The sequence below is a fragment of the Balaenoptera musculus genome, chromosome 1 (assembly GCF_009873245.2).
Source record: "Balaenoptera musculus isolate JJ_BM4_2016_0621 chromosome 1, mBalMus1.pri.v3, whole genome shotgun sequence".
Lineage (NCBI taxonomy): Eukaryota > Metazoa > Chordata > Mammalia > Artiodactyla > Balaenopteridae > Balaenoptera > Balaenoptera musculus.
Window position 1 is genome coordinate 66,417,528 of NC_045785.1, and position 21,377 is coordinate 66,438,904.

A 21,377-nucleotide genomic window follows, 5' to 3' on the forward strand; every position below is an offset into this window, starting at 1 on the left:
TGAGTTGTATGAGCTGTTTATATTATGTTGGATATATTAACTCCTTATCAGTTATATCATTTGCAAATATTTTTTCCCATTCAGTAGGTTGTCTTTTTGTTTTGTCAATGGCTTCCTTTGCTGTGCAAAAGCTTTTAAGTTTAATTAGGTCCCATTTAAAAAATTTTTGCTTTTATTTCCTTTGCTTTAGGAGATAGATCCAAAAAAATATTGCTACAATTTATGTCAAAGAGTGTTCTGCCTATGATTTCCTCTAGGAGTTTTATGGTTTCTGGTTTTATATTTAAGTCTTTAATCTATTTTGAGTTTATTTTTGTATCTGGTTTTAGAAAATGTTCTAATTTCATTCTTTTACATGTAGCTGTCCAGTTTTCCCAACACTACTTATTGAAGAGACTGTCTTTTCTTCATTGTATATTCTTACCTCCTTTGTTATAGATTGACCATAAGTGCGTGAATTTATTTCTGGGCTGTTTATTCTGTTCCATTGATCTGTGTGTCTGTTTTTGTGCCAGTACCATACTGTTTTGATGACTGTAGCTTTGTGGTATATTCTGAAGTCAGGGGGCATGATTCCTCCAGCTCTGTTCTTCTTTCTCAAGATTCTTGTGGCTATTTGGAGTCTTTCGTGTTTCCATACAAATTGTAAAATTTTTTGTTCTAGTTCTGTGAAAAATGCCATTGGTATTTTAATAGAGATAGCATTGAATCTGTAGATTGCCTTGGGTAGTATGGTCATCTAACAATATTAGTTCTTTCAATCCAAGAACATGGTACTTTTTAATGATAATGAATTTGAATATCCTCTGTTCTTTGGTTTTTGCATTTCCAAACTGGAAGGAATGACTTATACTACAGCTTCTTTCCTGAAGCCTGCAAGCCACATTTTTCTCCTTATTCCCCAAACAAGCATACCCTTAGGATATACAATACAGGCATATGTCTCCCTGTCTCCAGTGAAGGAACATAACCCCACTAAGACATTTTTGTTTCCTTATCTCTTCCGTTTACTCATTTTCCTACCATTTCCTTCCACTTTCAGCTTGGAATTCATGTTACTAGTGCCCATAGTTATTTCTCAACTTTGAATTTTCAGTACACCACTTGCCTCAATCTCCAGCCCTGGATCAAGCTAGCTAAACTTTTTCTTCATCCTTGCCTCGGTGCTCCTAAACAGTGCAAGAAAGAATGCATAACCTTACAGTATATTCATCAAAAGTCTATAATTTCTAAATTCTAACTGTGGCACAATTGGCAATCCTTTTGATTCTTGCTCAAAATATTCTCTTTGTCAAAAGTTCATGTCTCTTCTGAAGTCTGTTAACCTTACCTCTAAGTCTCTCAATAATTAACCCTTACTTGCTTTATAGAAATATAAGGGAATCTGGAGGAAACTCTAGTTGTATTCCACTCTTGTAAGGTCACGTGTTTCTCCTCATTCTTAATTCTTTTTTTCCTGTCTCAGAGGAGGAGGTGTCTCTACTTTTTCAAAGGCTATTCATCCAACTGTACTCTTAAGTTTTATTTATTTACTTATTTATTATTGAACTATAGTTGATTTAAAATATGTATTAGTTTCAGGTATACAGCAAAGTGATTCAGATATATATATATCTGCATATATATATCTGAATATAAAAGAAGTAAATATAAATACATTTATATTTAAAATATAAAATTCTGAAAAGGATTTTCAGATTCTTTTCCATTATACGTTATTGCAAAATATTGACTATAGTTCCCTGTGCTATACAGTAGGTTCTTGTTTTTTTATCTATTTCATATATAGTGGTATGTATCTGTTAATCCCATACTCCTAATTTATCCCTACCCCACCCTTTTCCCCTTTGGTAATCATAAATTTGTTTTCTACGTCTGTGAGTCTGTTTCTGTTTTGTAAATACATTCATTTGTATTATTTTTTAGATTACACATATTAGTGATATCATGTAATATTTGTCTTTGTCTGACTTACTTCACTTAGTATGATAATCTCTAGGTCCATTGATGTTGCTGCAAATGACAATATTTCATTCTTTTTATGACCTAGTAATATTCCTTAAATTATTGACTCCTATCTTTCCTGGGTTCTCACTCCATTAGTGGGTCCTTTTCTTGTATTTGCAATTACTCCCTCTTCACCAACCCCTTCCTCTCAAACTACAAACCCCCTAAAGCATCCTCCATTCTAGAAAATAAAACAAGATGAAAAAAAACCAAAGAAGCTGTATTGAATGAACGTCAACGAATGTTCAATTTATCACTAACCTTATATGCTGGCAGAAATTCTACATGACAATTAAGAGCATTTGTAAGGTAACATGATTTTCCTTGCTTCCAAAGCAAATTCTGGCCAGAACATAAAGAACACCTCTAATGCTATATAATTAACAATATCTTTGTGGAAATAAAGTTCTCATGCTTGGTACTACATGCAAACCTCCAATATCTTTCCCCTTTGTTCTTCATAACCTCTGACTTTTGGGACTGATTTCAATTCTAAGTGCTGCTCACCAATCTAGCAGTGTTGGGTAATGGAAGGATTTACTACACTAGCATCTAGTGCGTGAGGGTTCCAAATTTACCATTTTGTTTTTCATCCTTTTTTATCAGGCATTATGGTCTAATTTGCCGTTGCTAATTCCTCTAGGACAATATTTCTCAAACCTAGATGCCCATTGGAATCATGTGTGAAACTTAAAAAAAAAAACTTACGTGCAGGCACCATCCTCAAGAGTTGTCTGATTCAAATAGTCTGGGGTGAAGTCCAGCCGTTATAATTTTTTAAAAGCTCCTTTGGTCATTGTAATGCACAGCTAGTTGAGAACCATGTCCCTAGCTGAGTGACATGTGAGATACTAATACCATAGCATAAATCAGCTTTCTCTCTTACTCTCTTTATGTGATCCACCTGGATAGTATGTTAGCACTGGGTCCTGAGCTCATCTTCCTGAAGGGAGAGGAAAATAATCCAGAGGTAAGTTGGCCTCAAAATCAGTCAAATTTTGTTATGATCTGATAGTGATAGTGAAATATGAGTTACTCCCATTTTCTCAGTCTATAGGTGAAAACTCTTTTTTGGTTTGAAGAGACTCATTGTTTGCCTTCCAGTTCAGAGAAAGAAAACTGCTTTCCTTTGGCCTGCCTTCATGATTATACAGATCCATTTTCTAAAGGAAGCTCCAAATAAAGAGAACACATCATCTACGGTGACTGAGAAACATAGTTTTATGGTGCTGGTTTTAGAATTATCTCTTGACATTAACAATTTTATGCACCCCCCTGTTAAGTTTTATGCTTGGATGTAATGCCACCAGGTAGGAATCAAGGTAAATGCCATATCCCAAATCCACAGAGTCAGAGCCAAACCGTGGGTTATCAAATTTATCTTTTTATGTGCTGTTACTCATAGTGTATGATTTATACACACTGCTTTTGAAAGGTGCATTAACTGAAAGAAGCTGGCTTGTGGAGGGGCAAAAAAGTACATATACAGGCTGGCTTGGTTGAACTGTGTTGATTTCTCTCTAGAACAGTCTTTACAATTCTTTGTTCACAGAGGTCTGCTGAAAGTGACTCAGTGTAGATGAAAACAGCTTGCTTAACCATTCCTGAAACACAGGAAAAATTAAAATACATTCTTTTCTTTGTCAAGCAATAAAAACAATGCCAGATTGTTAATGCCTTTTTTGTACCTTTCACTTGAAAGACCTCAAAAGAACATGGAGGAGAATAAAGGCAAAATCTATTCCCCAATGGCGTCATTATACATGTTGAAGCCTCTAAAACTAAAACTCTGAAGACATTCAGGAAGAGTAGAGGAGTAAATGACAGCAAACCGAAGAGTGTGTCTCCAGAGTTTTGTTCAACCTGCTTTGTTCAAATTCATTCAAATTGCATGATGAAAAGCAAAGATCTCATTTGTTTCAACATTAAAGTTGTAAATTAGTGAGTGGTGAGTTGCTAATTGTCCTGTAAAGCATTTAAGGTGCCAGCAGTGCCCCGTTGCCGATACTTTAAATTGCATTCTCATGGTTGAAGTGAAAGCAACCCTTAGAATAGTATAAAACAGTGTTTTTAATAATTTAAGCTGGTTCGATTCAAACATGATTTTCGTTCTGAAATATTTATCGAAGCTCCTGCTTTTATTGGAGATGAGCAAGTTTCATTTTAGACTTCAAGACATCAAATAGAAATCCATTTTCAATATGGGGCTAAAGTAGGGAGATAGATTAGCTCTGTCCAGTGCTGTGTTTCATCCCTGGCTGTGTCTGCTTACTTGTAGGGTATAGAATTAGCAGGTTTGGTTAAATTTTACTTGAATTTTTAGTGACCTTTTCTAATCCTGACTGTTTCGTAATTTGATGTCTTGACCTTCGTTTTCTGTAGAGCCACCTCAGTGATAAATGCAGAGATTTAATAACTAGAACTGGTTGACAGGTGACCTTTCGTACCTGGCCATTTCTCTTTGCTGGGGAAACCACACTGTTTTGCAAGTTTTAATTCACAGATTTTAATTATCTATTGTATTGTCTATAAGTTTATTCATGGAGAAAAAAGCAAAGGTTAAATATTTCATTCTTCTTACTGATTAAAATGTAAAGTGCTTAGCAGTTGTCCCAATATATCATTCAAAAAGGAAAGGGCAGTTTGTCAGATTCTTACCCAAAGAAGAGAGAAGGGGAATTTTCCAGAGTGGTTGGTAAGGAGTAGGATGGAGAAAGTGGCCAGGAGAGTGAGCTGTCTCATTAGCTGGATGAGGGTGACCGTGTGTGTGTGTGTGTGTGTGTACATTTAGAGCAGAAAAACAGAAAGAAGTCTTTAACTATATGTGTCCTAGTTTGAAGAGAAAAGTGACTGTGACTCAACAAAAGGTGAAACTTGCCGATCAGAGTGAGTGACCTGTTAGTTTTGGTCATTTTTTTTTTTCAACCAGGCAAGGATCAGTTGGGCATGTCATGGTAAATTGGTTTCTAGAGTCCACCTAAATAATATTTCCACACAGGAAAATAAATCTAATTATTAAAATACCACAGACTCTTAAAAAGAGATGAGAAGAGCCACGTCTTCCTCCTTACCTCCATAGTATCAAGGATTTCTTGCGCTTACGTTCTTCAACGTTTATGCAAACAAGAATCCATTTCTGTGCTAAATGCTCACGCTTCTGATAAGACAAAAATAAAAATCAGCATGCCTGTAAAATGACCTACAGGATGAACATACTATCCCAGGCAGCCAGTGTCCTAGAACCTTCGTACGTATGGAGAGGGGAGCGACTCAAAGAGTTAGAGGAGGGCTTGGCGTCTCCAGCTGACTTTGCTTCCCAAGGACTTGAAAGCAGCCACTGGGGGCTTCTAGAGTGCATTTGCCTCAAGGAGGCTTTCCGACAGGGGGAGGTATTCTCTTTAGCCACGGAGACCAGCTTATAACAACATCTGCCATGACCTTTTGTTTTCTCGGACACGGACTGTAATCATTTAATGCTTCAGAAAGAAACACGATTCGCTGCTGCTATGAAAATAAGTTTGAAAAGCCAATTGAGTGAAAAGATGTGGAGGACCATTTTAAAGCCAATAAAATTGGTCATGATTAGTTTATCTTAGACTAAAATTTCAGCCGTATTTCAAACTGAAATATTAACAAAAAAATGTCCACATAATTTCTTATGCCATCATAATGCCATTGTCAGAAAGGAGAGGTTAATTTTACCCCCATGCAAACTGTAACACTCCTGAGGAGACTTTCATCAACTAAGAACTTTGTCTTGTTTTGGTGACATTCTTGGCCGCCAGCATGGTTAAAAACATTAATTTATAATTTAATATAAATAATTTTAATATGATACTGGGTGAGATTTGAGGTGTTTGCCTATATGTATATTAGGGATAGTGCAAATTAATAGTAAATATTTCTTTAATATCCCCCACTTCTTAATAGTGCTGTGAGTGCATTTCATGAAAGATAGTATGTGCTCTCTTTTTAACCTGAAAGACATCTAGTACCCACTGGACATAATGTTTGTCTCAATTTCCTCAACTCAATAATGGGAAATAAAAACTAACTTTTGAAGAATTTATTATGAGAACTGAATGGAATAATGTAATAAAGTGCTGGGCAGGATGACTGGCCCATAGTATGTATTCAATCATGTTAATATCAATAAATATAATACACCATACTTATATATCTCCCTCACACTGCTTCTTCCCTCTCTCATCCTCTCCCTGCATCCCAGACAGGAATCAAGTCCTTTTCCTTATAAGGAGGCAAATGTCAAGATTTGTTTTAGCAGAGAAAGGACTTGTTTTTCAAGGCAATGCCTTAGACCTTTAAAATAGTCTATGAATTGACCCTAGTTGATCATAAAACTTCCCCACCTACCTCAAGGCTGTGTAGTGAGGTTAAAGCTCACGCTGATTAGAATTCTAAAATTATGTTACCCTTAACAGAGCCTTGCACAGAATAGGTACTAGGTAAAAATTACTTGATTGTTTACTAGATGTCACCAAATACTTAACTTTCCCCAAGCTGACTGTTTATTACCAGGTATGCAGGTATAGAGCCAGTATATTTTGCAGAGGGAGAAAATACCCAAATCAAATAAGGCAAACCTTGGAGATATTGCAGGTTCAGTACCAGACCACTGCAATAAAGTGAATATTGCAGTAAAGTCACACGAATTTTTTGGTTTCCGAGGGCATGTAAAAGTTATGTTTACACTATACTATAGTCTATTAACTGTGCAATAGCCTTATGTCTAAACAAGTACATGCCTTAATTTAAAAAATACTTTATTGCTAAAATACGCTAACCATCATATGACAACGTGGGTTGCTGCACACCTTCAATTTGTAAAAAACGCAATATCTATGAAGCACAATAAAATGAAGCACAGTAAAACAAGGTATGCCTGTATAATGATGTTACCACTAAAAAAAAATCAGTGTCTTAGATGTCAAATAAAAGGAAGCGTTTGACATTTGTGAGCTTTCTCTTAACAGTGACACAGTTGCCTAGACAGGGTCGGCTGTATAGTTGTGGTGATCTCAGTTTATAGACACAGCCCAAGCCCAAGCAAAGTGTTTGGCTTGATGTTTTGAGTGTACAAGAGGAAAAGACAAAGAGGTCAAGTTTGTTTTTAATAAAGAGAAACAAAAAATAGGCACAAGTCAACTGAAAAGGAGAATTGAAAGTTAAGATGAGACTTGATAAAGTGGAGCCAGATAAATCTTTCCAAAGGTCTCAGAAAATCCAGGGCCTCAATCTAGAAAGAAACTGCTTACTGAGGCAGAACTGAGCGAGTGGACACATATGGAATAAATTTTCAAGCAAGGGCCTCAAATCAAATAACATAAACGAGCTCAAGAAACAGCAGGACGTTTTAACAAAGAAAGTTGAGATCACAAGATGCAGCGATAAAGCTAATAAAAGGAACTGAGATAACCAGATAAGAGCAGCTCTTGGGTCAAACCATCCATTCATGCCCAGGTGCGTCTTTCTTTTTATCATGGCTTACTGTAGTTTGAAGGTGCCTTCAAACATATAAATGAGTCCCTTGTGCTTTAACAAGCTCTTCGTGTTACCTGAAGCTTCTGATTCTGATTAGGATTGTTTCATTCATCTAGCCCTGCACGCCTATCATACTGTAAAGATGGTTCCTGCAACCAAGTGGTAAATAGAGCAGTCACTCCATGCAGCCATGTCTCCTGGCACCTCATTCAGGAAACCAGACAGCTAGGCAGGTCTGAGAACAAGAAGTATGACATGCAGAAGTTTCTTACCACTCTGGCCGTGGTGACAATATGGCCAAGAGAATAGTATAAAAGAAAGGGGCAATTTAAAGATCACCACCTATCCCCAAAGTCATTACATTCGTAGCACCCTGCCCAATTACATGTTTGTCACATAGACAAGAGGCTGTTATTCCCAGTGTTTGCCCTCAAGCTGTTAGTCAGCTGCTGACCTCATAAACTGCACAGCTGCAGCATCCTGATATGTTGTCATGAAACAGATTATGATGTCTTAATTGATCACTCTCAGAGGTCACAATTGTCAAGTGAAACCAGTATACTGATTTTTATGAGTTAAATTAAGCTTTGTTACAGCAGAACCAGCTAATTCACTTTAATGACTTGGAAATCCAATGCAGATTGCTACATGTTGTAGATTAGAACACATCCAAGGCTTTTTCTTTATATCTTTCTTTTTTCTTTTTGATTTTTTTTTAATGTGTGGAGGCCGTATCCTCAAAATGTTTTTATCATACAGTGAAGCAACTTCTTGGAACAGTAAATGGAACCTAACCTCCCTGCACCATATGCATCTTGGTGATAAGTTGGAATGTGCCATGTGACCCACACAATTTAAATCAGGCATTGATTTGTGTGACTCTAAGTGAGTTTGGAGGACTCAGCTAAGTGAAATGGATGTCAGGCCCAGCTGCAAATCGCCTGGCAGGAAGAACTTTGTGTTCTTCCTTATCATCCCCGAAGACTGTGGGCTCCTAGGTGCATGAGGAAGGGGCTCAGATCAATGCCTGATTCTCAGAGGCACGCCCCTGTGCCTCCATTCGCCCATTGGTGAAGTTTTCACTATGGCACCAACCTAGAGAACCCCGTTTCCAAGTGCCCTAATATACTCACCCACTTTGAGCAGACCTATTCTAACCTGGTGCCTGGATCACCTGCTGCCCACCTTAGTTCAGAAATCTTACTGTAGCAGGAGTGATGGACAGTCACTTTCATAGCAGAGTTTTAAGGCACTTCACAAATGGACCTTTGTGGGCTGCATAAGTAAAGTTTTTTTTTTTTAAATTAATTTATTTATTTATATTTTTGGCTGTGTTGGGTCTTCGTTTTTGTGCAAGGGCTTTCTGCAGTTGTGGCAAGCGGGGGCCACTCTTCATCGCGGTGCGCGGGCCTCTCACTATCGCGGCCTCTCTTGTTGCGGAGCACAGGCTCCAGACGCGCAGGCTCAGTAGTTGTGGCTCACGGGCCCAGTTGCTCTGCGGCATGTGGGATCTTCCTAGACCAGGGCTCGAACCCGTGTCCCCTGCATTGGCAGGCAGATTCTCAACCACTGCGCCACCAGGGAAGCCCCAAGTTTTTTTGAAATTCTTAATCTGACATCTCAAATAACCTTGTCATTCTAGTGTATTTTACAGTGTACCATAAAAACGAAATCAAAGAAGTAAAGTTAAATTAATGTAATAACTGTTAGCATCCAGAATACAATGGGAAGCATAAGGATGCTCATCAAAGCAATTTTTTTGTAATAGAAAAGAATCAGATAATAGCTAATGCCCAGAAAGAGGCAGATAGGTACATTATGGTATATCCATACAATGGAATATTATGCAGGCATTAAATATATCTCTAAGGACTATTTATTAACATGGGAAAGTTTAATGATGTGAAATTAATTGAAAAATCAACGCGGCCAAATTGTATAAATGGTATTTCTCAACATGTCTAGAAGGAAGAAAATACTACAAAACATTGTAGCAGTTGTTGAGTGGTGGAACTATGGAGAGTTTTAATTCTTTTTATATTTTTCAAGTTTTCCACAGCAAGCCCATATTACTTTAGTAATCAGGAAGATAAACAAAAGCTGCTTGAGTAGTTTTGTTATAACATTTGCTGCAGGAGTCTATGTTCAAGTCACCTTAAATCTAACAGGTCTGGAAATGAGCTCCTGCTTCCTCCCCCGGTCTGTCTCTCCTGAAGCCTTCTCCTTCTCAGTTAAAGGCAGCTCCAGGCTTCCCATTGCTTAGGCTAAAAATCTGAAGTTATCCTCGACTCCTTTCTCTCTCTCAGATCTCACCTTCCATCTACTGGTCAACCCAGCAAGCCCTACCTTCAGAAAATATCCAGCATGTGACCAGCTTCTTACCACCTCCTCTGCTACCCAACCTGGTCCAAGCCATCATCCTCTCTTGCTGGGATTATGGCAGCATCCTGTTCTCACCCCTGCCTTCCTTGTGTCAGTTTTCCACACAGCAGCCAAAGCTGTTAACAATGTGATTTGGATCAGTCATTCCCCTGCCCAGAGCCCTCAGTGGCTCTTAAGTAAAAGGCCCTAAGTGATGGCTCCCCTACCACCTCTCTTGCCCCAGTACTCACTCGCTATTTTCAATGCTCTGCCAGGCTACATTGCCCTCCCTATTGTTCCTCTCCTACCCTGGGGTATTTGCAGTGACTTTTGCTTTTGCTTTGCAGGAATGCCTTTTTTTTTTTTTCTATATCCCATGGTCAGCCCTTTTACTTCATTCAAGTCTTTCCTCAAATATAATTTTTTCCTGAGGTCTTTTCTGGTCACTCCACCAACACACACACATACATTCACATAGATACATCCTTACCTCCTTCCTTGCTTTAATTTTCCCTATTTAACACTTACCTCCATCTAACATATACTGTGCAGATTTGTCTGTTGCCTTTCTTCCCTCACTTGTATGTAAGCTCTGTGAGGGCAGGGATATTTGTTTAAGATTTTCACAGCTGAATCCCCAACCCCTAGAACATAGTACATAGTAGTTAGTAGTTAGTCAAATAACTACTTTGAGTCCCTACCATTGACAGTTGTGTGATAATTATCCTGGTGACTTTTCTGAGTCTCTTTGCTACTCAATTTGCCCACCTAGATTGAACCTGTTGGTATGTTGATATGTTTCTTTTGGATTGCTTTTCTCTTTTCAACTAAATCAGTAATTCTAGATGAATTGGAAAAGTCCATTTCTTCCCTAATATTAAGTTCAGGGTCCTAATAAATTATCTTAATTAATAAATTATCTTAATTATCTAAATTAAATTGCTTTCATTTCCTGACTTAACCACTATATATTGAGCTACTATAGTATTCCAGGGACTTCTGGGGAGTGGGGTTAAAATGAAGAAGACACATGGATTCTGCTGTTACTGAGTTTACCGTCTAATAGACAGGCATAATTAAATAATAAATTAAAGTGCAACACAACTACTGTTGGCTTGGTATAAATATATTTCCAGAGGTATTCCCACACTCAGCAGTTATGCACAATATCTGGATTTTCTGTTTTCCCAGAGAAACTTGTTTGGATAGATGGAACTTACTAATTTACACATTTCTCCCTCCGCCCTGTTTCTCTTTTTGTTTTTCAGCCTTTGCAACTGGACTGTAAGCTTTGTGCCATAGTGTCAAACTCAGGTCAGATGGTTGGCCAGAAGGTGGGGAACGAGATAGACCAGTCTTCCTGCATTTGGAGAATGAACAATGCCCCCACCAAGGGCTATGAAGAAGATGTTGGCCGCATGACAATGATTCGAGTTGTATCCCATACCAGCGTTCCTCTTTTGCTGAAAAACCCTGATTATTTTTTCAAGGAAGCAAATGCTACTATTTATGTTATTTGGGGCCCTTTCCGCAATATGAGGAAAGACGGCAATGGCATTGTTTACAACATGTTGAAAAAGACTGTTGACATCTATCCCAATGCCCAGATTTACGTGACCACAGAGAAGCGCATGAGTTACTGTGATGGAGTGTTTAAGAAGGAAACCGGGAAAGACAGGTGAGTCCTCTGAGAAGCAGCCTTATTGTCTTTTATGCTAAATCTTTGCTGAGTTCTTTTGCCAGCTATCAAATGAACAGAGTAACTTTTCAAACTGATTGTTATATGTTTTTGACTATTATGATTACTTGATGAGCCGGCAGCTAGGCCCCATTTATTCCACCTACCCCACCTTCTGTTCTCTCCCTTTTGATTGGCTTGAGGCTCCAAAAAAACACTGGCTGCTTCCCCAAGATATCTTTAGATTTCTTCTTATTTAGCTCAATTTGCTATTGAATAAATTGGATTTTAGCCGAAAGAAGTCTACACATTTCTGTTTTAAAATAGAAATGTGAGAGAACTTTAGGACCTAAACTCCTTTGGAAGCTGTGGCAAAAATTTACTGAGAGCACGAAACAGAACAAGCTATTGATTCTCTAATAAGGTTGCATAGCTTCTTGCCTGCAAATAGGTCCTACGATCGTGAACACCATAACTTAGCATTTAACATGTTAAGCGGAATACCATGTTGAAATGATGCATTCCTTAAAATCATTAACAGTGGATTCTTGAAGAGAAATGAGATATACATACCGTTCACTCAATGATCTAAAAACCAATTTGCATTTTTTTCATTACATCCGGTTTTCTGCAGCATTCTGTAAACCACCTTTCCCGACGCCTGCCTGTCTTATTCTTCTCCTACTCCTTACTTTTCCTGCTTCCTCCCCTTGCTCCCTGTTCCTCCTCCTCTTCTCCCGTATAACTATTGCTCACCACTTTTTCTCCCTCTTTAGAAAGGTAACCAGTATGTGAGAGAGAAGTAGAATTATAAATCAGTTTACCTTAGTTCATATATCTAGTTCTAATAAAGAACTGCTGAAGGAAAATATTGAAACTGATTGCTGAAAGTTTGAATTACTGTGAATTTTGCCTTTTTGTGTAATACCATGGATAAATTGAGCATTGACTATAATTCCAATGTTAACATTCTGATTTCCTCAAAATATCTGTCTTTTATTCTTCCTTATTATCAAATTTAAACTTTCAACTATATTGCAGTGTGTGCTTGAGAAGGGGAGTTTCTGATGTCTCTGGGTATAATTTAAATGTTGATAATTATTTTAAAATCTTATCTGGCTCAACTCTCCTACTGATAATGTAGGTGGAATTTAGTGTTTTCTACTTCTGAGCACCAAAAATGCATAGCTTCTAATGAAATGCAAGACAAATAGCCATGATAGTGGCCCCTTCCACTTTAGCGCTAGCAAGAAGAATCCCAGTGTTAGGATTTGAATCAGTGTAGCATAAACAGTGCAAAGAGACAGGCACTAGGGATAAAAGGAGTAGGTATGTGCTTCAAAGAAATACTCTCACATGTAGCACCATTCTATATAAATACGACCATTCTCAAGTGGCTTTGGAAATTTCTGGTCTCTCACTAGCCCAGAGCAGTGCAGTTAATTAGGTATATTTGGTTTTTCATTAGTAACATTTAGCCCTCAGGGTATGCCCTAGTCATAACTATAAGCCCTAGAATAATTCTGGGGTATCAGAGAAGAGCTCAGTGTGCTGTCTGTCCCCATGTGTTTATATCACGCTTGCTTTGCTGTGAGCTTTCAGTGAGACAGCACTGTCACAGATGTGTTGATTGTACAACAAGCACTGGAAGAGAATAGCTTTGGGAGATTCATTTTCCTACTGGCTGTGATGAGGAAAGCTGTTTGTATAGTGGGAAAAAGCGCACTCGGTAAAATTAATTTGCAGGTATCATTCAATTGGGAGAGTTACCAAAATAAAAGTAGAAAAAACAAGTCAAAATGATTTTATGATGCTTTCTTGCTGTTTTCTTCCCCAAGTCTAATCCTGTCTGGTGCTTCACTGAGTACTGCAACCAGACCAAAGAAGGCATCTATGCTAGAAATGAGCATAACGGATGGTTTTGGTAAAATCTGGTTGGATGACAAAAGGTCGACCAAAACGACCTCAAGGGCAGCAATCTCCACAATGATTTAAATCTGTACCCTAAATTTAGCTGTGTGGATTTTATTGTTAAAGATTTCCCATAGTGACCTGATGTTCACTGCCAGATTTCAAAGAAGGATATTTTTTAGCTTTTTATGAAGGAAAATGTCAGACTTATAGGGAGACTAATGCTGTAATGAACTGCTGTATACCACAGCTCAGATTGAATAATTATTAACTCATAGCCAATCTTGTTCTATCTATACCCCTGTACACTTTCTCCCTCCCCAAGGATTATTTTGAAGCAAATGCCAGACATCATATTATTTTATTCATAAATATTTCAGCATGTATCTCTAAAAGATAAGGATTCTTAAAAATAAACACAATGCCATTGTCCTACAGAAAAATCAGCATACTTTCTTAATAACAATATATATTTAGTCTGTTTTCAAATTTCTCCAATGATCTCATTAATATTTTTAACAGTTAATTGAATCGGGATTAGTGTTAAGGTCTGTGCATGTTCAAATCAGGATTAGCATAAGGGCTTTACAAATAATTGATACGTCTCCTATATTTCTCTTAACACATGGCTTCTTCTCTCCCACTCTCTCCCTTTATTATTGAAAAAAACCTAGTCATTTGTCCACAATCTAGATTGTGTTGATTGCACCCCCATGATACTTCTACTTTGGTATCTCTATATTGAGGATTTATTGGATTCGGGTCTAATTTTTTTTAAAAATTTATAAAGACTATTAGGAGATACTTCTATCAGAATGAAGACCGTCAAGTTTTCTGTCTCTTTATGTTAGCATTCATTAATGATCATTGTCTAGATCGAATAGTTCATTAGAGATTACAGAATGGTGATATTTCATCATTTCTTTTTCATTTATTAACTGATATACCTTATAAAGAGAAACTTGGTCTCATTAACCATTTGGTTACCATGAGATAGAAGATAGTACCAATTCTTTCTCTTTAATAGTTATTTTTTTTCTTGAAATTTATTTTATTTATTTTTTTATACAACAGGGTCTTATTAGTCATCCATTTTATACACTTCAGTGTATACATGTCAATCCCAATCTCCCAATTCATCACACCACCCCCACCCCCTGCCACTTTCCCCCCTTGGTGTCCATATGTTTGTTCTCTACATCTGTGTCTCAATTTCTGCTCTGCAAACCGGTTCATCTGTACCATTTTTCTAAATTCCACATATATGTGTTAATATATGATATTTGCTTTTCTCTTTCTGACTTACTTCACTCTGTATGACAGTCTCTAGATGCATCCACGTCTCTACAAATGACCCAACTTCATTCCTTTTTATGGCTGAGTAATACTCCATTGTATATATGTACCACATCTTCTTTATTCATTCGTCTGTTGATGGGCATGTAGGTTGCTTCCATGACCTGACTATTGTAATAGTGCTGCAATGAACATTGGGGTGCATGTGTATTTTTGAATTATTGTTTACTCTGGGTATATGCCCAGTAGTGGGATTGCTGGGTCATAGGGTAGCTCTATTTTTAGTTTTTTAAGGAAGCTCCATAATGTTCTGCATAGTGGTTGTATCAATTTACATTCCCACCAACAGTGCAAGAGGGTTCCCTTTTCTCCACACCCTCTCTAGCAGTTGTTGTTTGTTTGTAGATTTTCTGATGATGCCCATTCTAACTGGTGTGAGGTGATACCTCATTGTAGTTTTGATTTGCATTTCTCTAATAATTAGTGATGTTGAGCAGCTTTTCATGTGCTGTCTTCTTTGGAGAAATGTCTATTTAGGTCTTCTGCCCATTTTTGGATTGGCTTGTTTGTTTTTTTAATATTGAGCTGCATGAGCTGTTTATATATTCTGGAGATTAATCCTTTGTCCGTTGATTTGTTTGCAAATATTTTCTCCCATTTTGAGGGTTGTCTTTTCATCTTGTTTATGGTTTTCTTTGCTGTGCAAAAGCTTTTAAGTTTCATTAGGTCCCATTTATTTATTTTTGTTTTTATTTCCATTACTCTAGGAGGTGGATCAAAAAAGACCTTGCTGTGATTTATGTCAAAGAGTGTTCTTCCTATGGTTTCCTCTAAGAGTTTTATAGTGTCCAGTCTCACATTTAGGTCTCTAATCCATTTTGAGTTTATTTCTGTGTATGGTGTTAGGGAGTGTTCTAATTTCATTCTTTTACATGTAGCTGTCCAGTTTTCCCAGCAGCACTTATTGAAGAGGCTGTCTTTTCTCCATTGTATATCCTTGCCTCCTTTGTCATAGATTAGTTGACCATAGGTGCGTGGGTTTATCTCTGGGCTTTCTATCTTCTTCCATTGATCTATATTTCTGTTTTTGTGCCAGTACCATATTGTCTTGATTACTATAGCTTTGTAGAATAGTCTGAAGTCAGGGAGTCTGATTCCTCCAGGTCCGTTTTTTCCCCTCAAGACTGCTTTGGCTATTCAGGGTCTTTTGTGTCTCCATACAAATTTTAAGATTTTTTGTTCTAGTTCTGTAAAAAATGCCATTGGTAATTTGATAGGGATTGCATTGAATCTGTAGATTGCTTTGCGTAGTATAGTCATTTTCACAATGTTGATTCTTCCAATCCAAGAACGTGGTATATCTCTTGATCTGTTGGTATCATCTTTAATTTCTTTCATCAGTGTCTTATAGTTTTCTGCATACAGGTCTTTTGTCTCCCTAGGTAGGTTTATTCCTAGGTATTTTATTCTTTTTGTTGCAATGGTAAATGGGAGTGTTTCCTTAATTTCTCTTTCAGATTTTTCATCATTAGTGTATAGGAATGCAAGAAATTTCTGTGCATTAATTTTGTATCCTGCAACTTTACCAGACTCATTGGTTAGCTCTAGTCGTTTTCTGGTGGCATCTTTAGGATTCTCTATGTATAGTATCATGTCATCTGCAAACAGTGACAGTTTTACTTCTTCTTTTCCAATTTGTATTCCTTTTATTTCTTTTTCTTCTCCGATTGCCATGGCTAGGACTTCCAAAAGTATGTTGAATAATAGTGGTGAGAGTGGATATCCTTGTCTTGTTCCTGATCTTAGAGAAAATGCTTTCAGTTTTTCACCATTGAGAATGATGTTTGCTGTGGATTTGTCATATATAGCCTTTATTATGTTGAGGTAGGTCACCTCTATGCCCATTTTCTGGAGAGTTTTTATCATAAATGGGTGTTGAATTTTGTCAAAAGCTTTTTCTGCATCTATTGAGATGATCATATGGTTTTTATTCTTCAATTTGTTAATATGGTGTATCACATTGATTGATTTGCGTATATTGAAGAATCCTTGCATCACTGGGATAAATCCCACTTGATCACGGCGTATGATCCTTTTAATGTGCTGTTGGATTCTGTTTGCTAGTATTTTGTTGAGGATTTTTGTATCTATATTCCTCAGTGATATTTTTCTGTAATTTTCTTTTTTTGTAGTATCTTTGTCTGGTTTTGGTATCAGGGTGATGGTGGCCTCATAGAATGAGTTTGGGGTGTTAGCTCCTCTCTAAATGTTTGATGGAATTCACCTGTGAAGCCATGTGGTCCTGGACTTCTGTTTGTTGGAAGATTTTTAATCACAGCTTCAATTTCGCTACTTGTGATTGGTTTGTTCATATTTTCTATTTCTTCCTGGTTCAGTTTTGGAAGGTTATACCTTTCTACGAATTTGTCCATTTCTTCCAGGTTGCCCATTTTATTGGCATAGAGTTGCTTGTAGTAGTCTCTTAGGATGCTTTGTATTTCTGCGGTGTCTGTTGTAACTTCTTTTTCATTTCTAATTTTATTGATTTGAGTACTCTCCCACTTTTTCTTTATGAGTCTGGCTAATGGTTTATCAATTTTGTTTATCTTGTCAAAGAACCAACTTATAGTTTTATTGATCTTTGCTATTGTTTTCTTTGTTTCTATTTCATTTATTTCTGCTTTGATCTTTCTGATTTCTTTCCTTCTGCTAACTTTGGGTTTTCTTTGTTCTTCTTTCTCTGCTTCCTTTAGGTGTAACGTTAGATTGTTTATTTGAGATTTTTCTTGTTTCTTGAGGTAGGCTTGTATAGGTATAAACTTCCCTCTTAGAACTGCTTTTGCTGCATCCCATAGGTTTTGGAGCGTCGTGTTTTCATTGTCATTTGTCTCTAGGTATATTTTGATTTCCTCTTTGATTTCTTCAGTGATCTCTTGGTAATTTAGTAATGTATTGTTTAGCCTCCATGTGTTTGAGTTTTTTACGTTTTTTCCCCTGTAATTGACTTCTAATCTCATAGCGTTGTGGTCAGAAAAGATGTTTGATATGATTTCAATTTTCTTAAATTTACTGAGCCTTGATTTGTGACCCAGGATGTGATCTATCCTGGAGACTGTTCCGTGCGCACTTGAGAAGAAAGTGTAGTCTGCTGTTTTTGGATGGAATGTTCTATAAATATCAATTAAATCTATCTGGTCTACTGTGTCATTTAAAGCTTGTGTTTCCTTATTAATTTTCTGTTTGGATGATCTGTCCATTGGTGTAAGTGAGGTGTTAAAGTCTGCCACTATTATTGTGTTACTGTCAATTTCCTCTTTTATAGCTGTTAGCAGTTGCCTTATGTATTGAGGTGCTCGTATGTTGGGTGCGTATATATTTATACTTGTTATATCTTCTTCTTGGATTGATCCCTTGATGATTCTGTAGTGTCCTTCCTTGTCTCTTGTAACATTCTTTATTTTAAAGTCTATTTTATCTGATATGAGTATAGCTCCTCCAGCTTTCTTCTGATTTCCATTTGCATGGAATATCTTTTTCCATCCCTTCACTTTCAGTCTGTATGTGTCCCTAGGTCTGAAATGAGTCTCTTGTAGACAGCATATATATGGGTCTTGTTTTTATATCCATTCAGCAAGCCTGTGTCTTTTGGTTGGAGCATTTAATCCATTCACGTTTAAGGTAATTATTGATATGTATGTTACTTTTACCATTTTCTTAATTGTTTTGGGTTTGTTTTTGTAGGTCCTTTTCTTCTGTTGTGTTTCCCACTTAGAGAAGTTCCTTTAGCATTTGTTGTAGAGCCAGTCTGGTGGTGCTGAATTCTCTTAGCTTTTGCTTGTCTGTAAAGCTTTTGATTTCTACATCAAATCTGAATGAGATTTTTGCTGGGTAGAGTAATCTTGGTTGTCGGTTCTTCCCTTTTATCACTTTAAGTATATCATGCCACTCGCTTCTGGGTTGTAGAGTTCCTGCTGAGGAATCTGCTGTTAACTTTATAGGAGTTCCCTTGTATGTTATTTGTCGTTTTTCCCTTGCTGCCTTCAATAATTTTTCTTTGCCTTTAATTTTTGCCACTTTGATTACTATGTGTCTCGGCGTGTTTCTCCTTGGGTTTATCCTGTATGGGACTCGCTGTGCATCCTGGACTTGGGTGGCTACTTCCTTTCCCATGTTAGGGAACTTTTTGACTATAATCTCTTCAAATATTTTCTTGAGTCCTTTCTCTCTCTCTTCTCCTTCTGGGACCTCTATAATGCGAATGTTGTTGCATTTAATGTTGTCACAGAGGTCTCTTAGGCTGTCTTCATTTCTTTTCATTCTTTTTTCTTTATTCTGTTGCATGGCAGTGAATTCCACCATTCTGTCTTCCAGGTCACTTATCCGTTCTTCTGCCTCAGTTATTCTGCTATTGACTCCTAGTGTATTTTTCATTTCAGTTGTTGTATTTTTCATCTCTGTTTGTTTGTTCTTTAATTCTTCTAGGTCTTTGTTAAACATTTCTTGCATCTTCTCGATCTTTGCCTCCATTCTTTTTCTGAGTCATGTATCATCTTCACTATCATTATTCTGAATTCTTTTTCTGGAAGGTTGCCTCTCTCCACTTCATGTAGTTATTTTTCTGGGGTTTTATCTTGTTTCTTCATCTGGTACATAGCCCTCTGCCTTTTCATCTTGTCTGTCTTTCTGTGAATATGGTTTTTGTTCCACAGGCTGCAGGATTGTAGTTCTTCTTGCTTCTGCTGTCTGCCCTCTGGTGAATGAGTGTATCTAAGAGGCTTGTGCAAGTTTCCTGATGGCAGGGACTGGTGGTGGGCAGAGCTGGCTGTTGCTCTGGTGGGCAGAGCTCAGTAAAACTTTAATCTGCTTGTCTGCAGATGGGTGAGGCTGGGTCCCCTCCCTGTTCGTTGTTTGGCCTGAGGCAACCCAACACTGGAGCCTACCACGCCTCTTTGGTGGGGCTAATGGTGGACTCTGGGAGTGCTCACGCCAAGGAATACTTACCAGAACCTCTGCTGCCAGTGTCCTTGTCCCCACGGTGAGACAGAGCCACCCCCAGCCTCTGCAGGAGACACTCCAACACTAGCAGGTAGGTCTGGTTCAGTCTCTATGGGGTCACTGCTCCTTCTCCTGGGTCCTGATGTGCACACTACTTTGTGTGTGCCCTCCAAGAGTGGAGTCTCTGTTTCCCCCAGTCCCGTTGAAGTCCTGCAATCAAATTCTGCTAGCCTTCAAAGTCTGATTCTCTAGGAATTCCTCCTCCCGTTGCTGGACCCCCAGGTTCAGAGGCCTAACATGGGGCTCTGAACCTTCACTCCAGTTGGTGGACTTCTGTGGTATAAGTGTTCTCCAGTTTGTGAGTCACCCACCCAGCAGTTGTGGGATTTGATTTTATTGTGATTGCACCCCTCCTACTGTCTCATTGTGGCCTCTCCTTTGTCTTTGGATGTGGGGTATCTTTTTTGGTGAGTTCCAGTGTCTTCCTGTCGATGATTGTTCAGCAGTTAGGTGTGATTCCAGTGTTCTCACAAGAGGGAGTGATAGCATGTCCTTCTAATCTGCCATCTTGAACCAATCTCCTCTTTATTAGTTTTCAGGCATTCATGCCCTATCATTCTCCAAAAGTGACCAGTAAATTTATTATTTTCAATATTTACATATTGACTTATGTACTTAAACATATTTGAAATATTTTAATTCATTCCAATTGTGTTCTTATGCTTAACTGTCCTATTTTGAGCTGTGGGAACCTCTTCAGACTGGAATTTGAGTCCTTTTGACATGTCTTTAGTAGTCTTGTAAAACAAAGTCTTATAAATCTTCTTTGCTTCCTGGTATTATAGGATGTTTCAGGCTCTTCTTGTACATATCCTGATGCAAACGTGGATTCAGACTTTTTTTTCCAAAGAACTTTCGTCTTTTTAGTATTGAAGAGAGCATAATCTTGGCACTACACGTGCTCATTACTACTGGATTGGTCTTTGTTTCATGGTCTTTTCATTGGACAGAGCTAGTATATAAACAAAATATGCTGTATATATTGTTTAAAGATAAAATCGTTTTGAGTTCAAACTGAAACTTTCAATACAAATTCAGGTCTACCAGGTTTTTATCTTACCTCATCTATCTTACATCTGTTCTTCTTTCTGCCATGCTGACAATCACAGGTCCTAGAGACACCAATGTAAATACTCATCTGCTTTATCCCACAGCATACACACAACACTTTTAGAATAAAAATAACAGCACAAGCAGAATATGATTACTGTAAACATTTTAAGATTATTTTGCATCAAAGAAGGTGTTTTATGCAAGCATTTGTGTAGGTACATTCTCACAAAGTGTGTGTTGGTTATATCCTAACAAATGTTTTAAATATTTTTCTCCTAAGTAAATAGGAGGAAGTTAAGTGGTATACATCACTGCAGGCATGAAGGGGTGAGGAAAAAGCAATGTCCATATAATTTCACTTTTGTGTAAACTATTTTGGTTGATTTGCCTGCGCTTCCTGGAGGCAAGTGCTAATTTTCGTCATCAGGTTTTTTTTTTTTTTTAACATCTTTATTGGAGTATAATTGCTTTACAGTGGTGTGTTAGTTTCTGCTTTATAACAAAGTGAATCAGT

At 37.6% G+C, this 21,377-nt stretch overlaps 1 protein-coding gene across 3 annotated transcripts in view; it reads left to right on the plus strand.

Annotated features, from left to right (window-relative positions):
• Positions 1–21,377, plus strand: part of ST6GALNAC3 (ST6 N-acetylgalactosaminide alpha-2,6-sialyltransferase 3) — a 465,047-nt gene that overhangs the window by 330,099 nt on the left and 113,571 nt on the right. Inside the window, exons 3-4 of one of the 3 annotated variants that reach the window (XM_036833499.1) lie at positions 11,139–11,548; positions 13,387–13,574. In XM_036833499.1, the coding sequence (XP_036689394.1) occupies positions 11,139–11,548; positions 13,387–13,543 (567 nt within the window). In that variant the 3' untranslated portion in view covers positions 13,544–13,574. Of the gene's footprint in view, positions 1–11,138; positions 11,549–13,386; positions 13,580–21,377 lie in introns of those variants that run through there. The other 2 variants (XM_036833508.1, XM_036833518.1) reach the window with 2 other exon arrangements.